At 31.9% G+C, this 9,954-nt stretch overlaps 1 protein-coding gene across 1 annotated transcript in view; it reads right to left on the bottom strand.

Annotated features, from left to right (window-relative positions):
• The window catches only part of LOC144962816 (uncharacterized), a 17,622-nt gene extending 12,585 nt beyond the window's left edge, over positions 1–5,037 (bottom strand). The window contains exon 1 of the mRNA XM_078896092.1: positions 4,497–5,037. Within this exon, the coding sequence (XP_078752218.1) occupies positions 4,497–4,511 (15 nt within the window). The 5' untranslated portion in view covers positions 4,512–5,037. The remainder of the gene's footprint in view (positions 1–4,496) is intronic.
• Between the last annotated feature and the right edge of the window lie 4,917 nt (positions 5,038–9,954).

Here is a 9,954-nt window from a genome sequence, read left to right as displayed (position 1 = left end):
AGTAGTAGTAGTAGTAGTAGTAGTAATTAGTAGTAGTAGTAGTAGTAGTAGTAGTAGTAGTAGTAGTAGTAGTAGTAGTAGTAGTAGTAGTAGTAGTAGTAGTAGTAGTAGCAATAGTGGTGGTAGAAATAGTAGCAGTAATACTCGTAACAACAGCAGCAGAAGTAAAGTAGTAGTAATATTATTATTATTATTATTATTATTATTATTATTATTATTATTATTATTATTATTATTATTATTATTATTATTATTATTATTATTATCATTATTATTATTATTATTATTTCTGTTAATAGTAGTAGTAGTAGTAGTAGTAGTAGTAGTAGTAGTAGTAGTAGTAGTAGTAGTAGTAGTGGTAGTAGTAGTAGTAGTAGTAGTAGTAGTAGTAGTAGTAGTAGTAGTAGTTGTTGTTGTTGTAGTAGTGGTGGTGGTGGTGGTAGTAGTAGTACTGCAGTATTTGATATCGACCTCAAAGTAGTAGTGTCTTATTTCGACTTTGAACACACCTATGTATTATATCATAATATACACGTTTAGATCACTCACACAATGTCTCGTAATAGGGATTGGGCTAAACATCTATTACAGAATTTACAAATTTACTACTACTACCACTACTACTACTACTACTACTTCTACTACTACTACTATTTCTACTACTACTACTACTACTACTACTACTAGTTCTACTACTACTACTACTACTACTACAACTACACTATACTGTATGTTCCATACGAAGCCTTTCCACTTTCACTCTATCTTAGTATACTATTACTATACTACTACTACTACTACTACTACTACTACTACTACTACTACTACTACTACTACTACTACTACTATACTACTATTAATTTAATTGATATATAGTATTATATAATGATTAGTTATATGCTTATTATTACACACACATCATATCATATTATTATATTATATATTATATTATTATTATATTAGTATTATTATTATTTAGTATTATTTTATTATATTCAACTTACGTACTATTATATTATAGTATACTATACATATATACTATATACTATATACTACTATATACTACTAGCACTACACTAATACTATATACTAATATATAATAATATATATATATAATATATAGAATAGTAATATAAATATAGTATAAGTAGTGAAAATAGATTTAGTATTTATTTTAAGAATATTGTAACTAGTAGTTAATAGTGATGTACTAGTTATTATCATAGGTAGTAGTGTACGATAGTTAGTAGTATTTATATATTGTTGACTTTGTAATGGTGTATGGTTAATATATATTAATAATAATAATATATGTAATGATAATATATATGTATTAGTAGTAGTAAGTATAAGTAGTAGTATAATAGTAGTATATATATAATAATATAATATAGATAATAGTAATAGATATAGTACTACAATCATATGTCAGAAATATAGCATAATACTCGTAATCAATCAGCAGCAGAAGTAAAGTATACTAATTATTATTATTATTATTATTATTATTATTATTATTATTATTATTATTATTATTATTATATTATTATTATTATTATTATTATTATTATTATTATTATTATTATTATTAATTATAGTATAGTATGTAATGTAGTAGTATTATGTATTATTATATATATGTATAGTAGTGTATTATTATTTATTAGTATTATATTATATTATAGTTATGTTGTGTTTTATATTGTTGTTATAGTATACTGCATATTTATTCGACTCAATTAGTTCTTTTTTGACTTGAAACTATTATTATATATAATTACTTTAGAATCCTGATTATAGTTGGTCATTATTCAGAATTTACAAATTTGACTACTCTACTACTAAATAATTGTGAACACTTTTAGTTCTATTAATCTACTAAAACTATACTAAAACAGCTACACTATTTTCCATCGAACTTTACATTTTCTTTTTTAAACTAGTATACTACTACTACAATAACCACACAACATATATCTTTAAAACTCATATAATAACTCCCCAAATTAAGAACTAAATAACATTATATTAAAAAATATTATTATTATTCTATATTATACTATATACTATACAAACTATCTTACTACTACTATTACTAGTACTACTACTACTACTACTACTACTACTACTACTACTACTACTACTACTACTACTACTACTACTAATACTGCTACTACTAATAATAATAATAATAATAATAATAATAATAATAATGATAGTAATAATAATAATCATACCACTGCGACAAATAGATTTATTTTTTTTAAAATATTATCACTTTACTTAATATGATTACTATTATTATCATTAGGTTTGTTACGATAGTTATCATCATTATTATTTTGACAATTATGATGATGATGATGATGATGATAATAATAATAATAATAATAAATAATAATAATAATAATAATAATAATAATAATAATAATAATAATAATAATAATAATAATAATAATAATAATAATAATAATAATAATAATAATAATAGTAATAATATCCTCCTCCTCCTCATCATCATCATCATCATCATCATCATCATCATCATCATCACCATCATCATCATCATCATACTCATCATCATCATCATACTCATTATTATTATTATTATTATTATTATTATTATTATTATTATTATTATTATTATTATATTATCATTATGTATTATTATTATTATTATTATTATTATTATTATTATTATTATTATTATTATTATTATTATTATTATTATTATTATTATTATTATGTATTATTATTATTTTTATTATTTTATTATTATTATTATTATTATTATTATTATTATTATTATTATTATTATTATTATTATTATTATTATTATTATTATTTTATTGGGATCCTGATTATTCTCGTTGTCATTTTTCAGAAATTACCACATTGAGGCGACTCTTCCTAAAATAATTGTGGGGAACCTTTTAGTTATTAATGCAGGGAACAAATTCTAAAGCAGCTAGCACTATTCATGACTTTAACATTTGGTTTTTTAAACTAGATCACTAAAAAAAACCCCAACAAAAATATCTTTAAAACCCAATAAAACCTCCCCCAAAAAGAACAGAAAAACCCCAAACAAACAAAGCAAGAAAACAAACAATATCAAACACAAAACAACAACAAACAAACAAAATCAAATAGTAGAAAAGTAGCTGAACGTCTTAGCTAAATTTAGTTAATGGAATATATGGGTGAGGGACTTTTTTTATCAATATACTCAAAGAGGATACTGTTAGTGATATGATGATAATGATAAGGATTAAGTCTATTGTTATAGATCTCGCCATATTGGTCCATTTAACGTTATATCAAAAACACTGAGATCGGGCCCATCTTTGGAGTTTGATAGATTTTATGCGAAAACAAATGTCTTTCAAATGATAATTTTCCCAATTTTATAAAGTTTTGACACCAAACCTAATCGTTTTTACCAAGAGAGCCCTAAATTTTTGAAGGAAAGGCATAATCTATTGCAACCAATCGTGTCAAACTGGTGTTACGCTGGAGTGGACGAGATAGAAGAAGAAAATTGGGCTTATTATATTTAGAAGACAAAATACACTCTCCTCGATGAAGGAGTTTATATCAAACCAAAATTAACCACTTAACTGCCAGGCTCTGAAGAAAAAAATACGTGTTAAACATTTTTTGCCAGGAAACTCGTCTTTCAAATATCGATCATTTTGGCAAAATCTCTCAAACCTGGGACTTCGCGAAAGTCCTAGGTGTGAGAGTTTTTGCCAAGTGGAGCATCATTTTAATCGATTGATATTTGAAGGACGAACTTTCTGGTCAAATTTTTAGAAGCGATTTTTTCCAGATTACGGCTGTTAACTTTTTTAAAAGTTTAGAATTAAATTTTATGTATTTTTGGTTTACCCCAACTTAATAGCGTTTTGATACGTTTTGTCACTTATGATCCTGGTGACAAAAAATCATTTTATATTTCATTGTGTATAACATTTTTAAAAATACGACTTTCCACGCGGCATTGTAAGATGCCGTCGCCTAGGCATTCCATGAAAGAATATAAGTAGATGATATATCAAATGTCTGATGTCAACAGAAATCACCCTTTTTTGTCCAACATGAAAATGTGAGGGTTATTAATCTTGGCAAAGGAAATAAAAGTAAGTGCCTGAAAAAGGACTCGAATCCAGTTCCTGCCGGGTCACAGTGCAATGTCTTAACACTATGCTTATAAGCCTTAAGAATAAATAAATAAATAAATAAATAAATAAATAAATAAATAAATAAATATGTTTTGACACCTTATCTTAGACGATGTGCTGACCTTAAAGTGACACAAGCACTGTCAAATTCGCATTACTGATTCAGTATCATCATCTTCTTTTTGTTGTTTTTTTTTGTGTGTTGTTGTTGGTTTTTTTTTCATGTTTTTTATATTTTTTTTGGTTGTATAAATCACAATAAATATCTTCTGTACATATAAACACGTTTTCAAAGTCAGCGACATTACTCACCACTGAAGTATCCATTTCAACGAATAAAACTCAATGTAGGTTTTTATAGCAAAGAATAATCTCAGGGATAAAAACAGTACGTGATGTGATGGAGATCGTCGATGGAAATTACAACTCTCAACGATGCAGGTAAAAGCCTTCCCTTCGATAGAAAATCACAATAATATCCAAAGATGTAAATCACACAAGTAATTCACGAGAGAATTGTATTGATTTGACGTGGTTTGGATGTAAATAAATGTTATATAATACTGTAAACAAATGCACAATCCAAAACAAGCGGCAAATGTATAATGAAAAAACCTCGTGTGCGCGGAAAGGGAACAGAGCGTCGGACTGGCGAACACGATACTTTCACCTTCTTATAAACTCTAGCTTGAAAGGTGGTGTCTTACTACACAAACCAACAGACCGTGACTATTCGGACACAGGCACCGCCCATTTGACCATATTTGGCGGCTGCAATATTGCTAGGAGCTTCATAACTTTCTTTTTCGTATCTTTGCTTTCACCTTCATCTTTAACCCTTTCACCCCTAGCGTATACTACCATAAAATGATAAAATACTTCTTTTTTCATTTAAGCTGGAAAAAAATTACTTTATACATCAATTGATTAAAATGACTCTCAACTTGCCAAAATGTCTCAAACACAAGACAGCAAAGAAGGCTCGTGTATGAGAATTTTTTTGACACCATGAGAATCATTTATTCTGTCAATATCTGATGTAAATGTTTTCTGGCCAACACGAAACAAAAGACGTTTTGTCAACGTGGGCAATATAACTCTTTCCTTGTTCATTCATCATTTTACCTATCACTATTTGTCAGGATTTGTCTCATCCGAGGAGGATGAATGGTCAATAAATCAGAAGATAATTCCCCAGAAAGACCAAAGAAATACTAAGAAAGCTTTACTTAAATACCTCGGGAATGTCACGTTCGTGTAGCTGGATATATTAATATGCAATAAACTCAACCCCCCCCCCCCCCTCCTCCTCAATAACTCGGATTAACCTTCATGTGTGCAAGCTTCAAAAGTTTTATAAGCTTAGTTCCGCTCACACGTGATTCTGTGACTTTACCATCTACAGAGCGAATGGAGGCAGTTCTTAGTGTCAAAAAGATGTACATCGATTTACTACTAATCCAGTCTAAAACTGAGATAATTAATATAGGGAAATGAATGCAACAGATCATAATGTGTTAAGATAAGATAACCCAAAACCCCACTGCCATCTTAAGATGACAAAATAATGTCAATGCAATGTGTACTTATCTGCAGGTCTAATAACCCTCATTTGTATGGGATCGGTTTTACAATGGAAATACTCTCAAGCCAACACAAAATATTGTCCTTTACAACGATGTTAAATCAAACCCATAATTGAGTTCGGTTATCAGACATGCAAATATTATGTGCACGTTGGTCGTGTCAATAGGAAATAAAGAGGAAATTTTACAGTTCGAAACAACAAAACAAAACAAAAAGACCAAACAAATTTTTAATGAGTTGTATCCCACGCACAAATGTATGTGACTTGTGATTAAATATGTCTTGATAGATCGCAAAGAGAAAGATGTCGAGAATAAGTTCCAATGTATGGGCTACATTGAGGTCTCATCTGTATTATCTGTATTGTTCATATCAAAAACCATTTAACACTATCTAATGTCCATTTCTTCAAAAGCTTTTGCCATTTTCCAAAATGTTGTTTTTGATTTGTCAATGTAATTGATTTGGGACTAAATTTGACATAATTCGAAATCTCAAGATGGCGCCATGTTCATGGGGGCAGCTTGTTGAGTAGGAATTAGAAAATATTGGTCTTGAATTCATGACTCGTGCTGTCTTAAAAAACCGCAGTTAAAGCCTTTGTTTTATGGATCCTTTTAAACCGTTTTGTTTTATGTGGTCCTTGAGGTTTTTCTTATTTCTATTTATTAGTCCGGTGTTTAGCGCAACTTTTACGGAACTGAATTTTGTGGGGCTAAAATTTGCTTTAAAATTTCAAGCACGCAAGTTTTTTTAAACTGAAAAAAAACTCTATTGTTCTTGAATCATGCATATGTTGTTGGTAGAGAAAATCCTCTAGAATGTGTATGGATTGTTATTTTGACCTACACTAAACTTACACAGTTGTATCCCAGTCCAAAATTTATATGACTTGTGATTAAATATGTCTTGATAGACCGCAAAGAGAACGATGTCGAGAATAAGTTCCAATGTATGGGCTACATTGAGGTCTCATCAGTATAATCTATATTGCTTATACCAAAAACCATTTGACGCGCCTTTGTTTTTCCCCGATGATCGACTCAGCTTAGGGAATTCCCATTCAATTTTCCTCCTTCAAACTGATTCATCCTGAAGAAAAAAACTAGGCCTCAATATTTCCTCTTTAAAATGCGATTAAATTTTTGTTTTTATTTCAATTAGCGAGAGAAGAAAGCCGCAATCAGTCGGCTCATATCAATTTTTTTTTGACATCCCACTTACTTTCTTTCGTGTTAGTCGGATTCCCTCAATAATACCGTTATTAACCCATATGTAATTAAAAGGGAATATTTAGCCTTTCAGACAATGCATTGGACTTTGCAATGCCATTGTTGTTGTTAGGAGATTGAAAGGCCAATATCTTTGTCTAATCACTCTGTAGTGACATCAATCAACACCATTGTCATCAGTTTAAAAAGGAGAGGTCATTCACATTTGGCAAGTGTGTCTAACTTGTTTTAACATATATCCTCATACAAAAGTTTCAGGCATTATTGGCATTAGACAATGTGAGTAAGGAATGTTATCACGAGGACTCAACATGATGCCGCCCACAGAGAGAATTTAACTGGCCTACAGGTCACAAGCCGGCAATTAGACAACTACGCCACACAATGATTAGATGGTTGGATGCATGATTATGATTATAGAAAAAAAAAAAAAAGAAGCACATACATGCGATGCACACATCACATTATGAGTATGTATTCAGTTTTTGAATATTTACTTTCCAGCAGTGAGACAACTTTAAAAAAAATAGATTTCAACTCCTTAGGATCTTCCCGAATTATCACTGATTCATTCTTGCCTATAGGTATTGACTTAAATATTTTTATTATACGATCAATATATAGAAGCATTTCTTTTCCAAAGAAATCGATGGTTATCGATGGTTTTGTGCAGGAAGTACCAAAGTCCTTGGTCTGACCGGAATGAACACACTTCTTGCTCTGAGGCATAGATATAAACAATGGCAATATTGGAAATAGCAGCTTTGTCAAATCTTGAATATTGCTGTCGGCTTGGGATCCGCTGTAAAGCTCTTTGAGCTAATTTAGTGGATGTTGCGTGTTTTTAAATGTCAAATTAAAAAAAAGATTTTCAGGTCTTTGACTAAAATGACATTTTTCACACTCAGTTCTTATCCGTCATATCCCATGCCCATACCATAGATCTTCATACTTTACTTAATCAAATCATTTGATGGTTATGGTTTGTCTCAGATATGAATTGACAAAAATACTTCAAAAACTTTTTGTCACATTTGCATAGTTAACTTCGAATTCCACGTTTCGTATTCTGTTTTGCAAACTAAAATGGACAAAGTAATATTACGCTCTTTACTGTCCAAATTATAAACTATTACCATAATGTCACTGCCACTCAAACTGTCACATTATGCTAGGGGATTCCATGGGTATTTCATGGGTATTTCCTGTAATAATTTTATCTTGGCGGCTAGTTAACACAAAAAAGATGGCGGGATGAGGGTTGGGGGGGGGGGGGGGGGACGAAATGTCTCATAGCTGAATAAAGATTGAGCTTTAAAATTGAGCTTTTATAAAGCGCAATATCCACTAAATGTGCTCAAATCGCTTTACAAGGGGTCCCTGGTCAACAGCAACACTTAACACGTAGGACGGGACATGACGCTTGTTAGGCGATATTATATTTTGTTCGGACAGAGACAATGCTGTTAACTGCCAGGTACTCATTTTACACCTGAGTACGGTGAGAGAATGTGAGTAAAGAGTCTTTTCCAAGTTCTCAGCTATACGCCGAGCGAGGCTCGAACCCAGGACACACCTTCCAATCCGAAAGCGAGTGTCATACCATAAGATCACATAGTCGGACATAAACATTCTTTGTATTTGCTTGCTCTGATTTATCTTGTACATCGCATTGTTTTCTTCATCGCACTACGTATTTGTATCATTATAATTCTGTTCCATATTGTATAAATTGAGATTTATATAGCACAATATTCACTAAATGTGCTCAAAGCGCTTTACAAGGGGTCCCTGGTCAACAGTAGCAACATTTAACATGTAGGACGGGACATGACGCCTGTTAGGCGATATTACAATTTTTCGGACAAAGACAACGCTGTTAACGGCCAGGTACTCATTTTACACCTGAGGACGGTGAGAGAATGTGAATAAAGAGCCTTTTCCAAGGACTCACTATGCGCCGAGCGCGAAGCTCGAACCCAGGACCTTCCGATCCGAAAGCGAGTGTCATACCACTAGACCACATAGCCGCACAAATATACGTAGATGAAATCTAGAATTGTTGCGAAACATCTTGTGGAAAATTATTGTGTAAACCCCAACATTATCGGGTCATGTTGATATCAACTACGTACGTAGATCTACAAGTTCATCTTCGTTCATGTTTATCTCAAACTTATCATTTCGTTTGCATCATTCTCTTATTTACATTCTGCTTGTGATTATTGCATAATATATTCTGAAGGCAGAAAGCACGAAAATGTCTTAGGGCATATATTTTTCACTAAAAAAAGAGCTTTTATATAGCGCATCATCCACTAAACGTGCTCAAAGCGCTTTACAAGGGGTCCTTGGCCAACAGCAACATTTAACATTTAGGACAAGGCGATGTTATAATTTTTTCGGACAGAGACAGTGCTGTTAACGGCCAGGTACTCATATTACACTAGAGTACAGTGAGAAAATATGAGTAAAGAATCTTTTCCAAGGATTCAACTATGCGCCGAGCGAGGCCCGAACCCAGGACCTTCCGATCCGAAAGCGAGTGTCATACCACTAGACCTATTTAGTCTATGTAGACGTTACTTGATTGGAGATCCTGATAGCTCACTTGATAGAAAACACGCTTCACAAGCAAAGATACTGAGACCGATCCCTGGTGCAGTCGAGATTTTTTGCTGACCACCCTGTGTCCACCAGCAGTGATTGGGAAGCTAGATCTTTTAGATCTGGCGGAAAGTACATTGATAAAGACTAGCGTCCTATCAAAAGGTAGCAAGCAATTGCTATTGTCAGTTTTACGCCATAGAAACCGGGATAAACTCAGGTCCCATGAGGATGTGGAGGACCACCAATTGATTGACGATGTATAATTCAATTCACACGCAATTTAGATGAGAGCGAGAGCGCGCAGGCGCGCGCGCGCGCAGGCGCGCGCGCGCGCGCGAGAG

Source organism: Berghia stephanieae, chromosome 1, assembly GCF_034508935.2.
Source record: "Berghia stephanieae isolate SIO BIC M18660-M18661 chromosome 1, UCSD_Bste_1.3, whole genome shotgun sequence".
Classification (NCBI taxonomy): Eukaryota; Metazoa; Mollusca; class Gastropoda; order Nudibranchia; family Aeolidiidae; genus Berghia; species Berghia stephanieae.
Note: the sequence above shows the minus strand (reverse complement) of the source record. Positions and strands in the feature narration are given on the sequence as shown.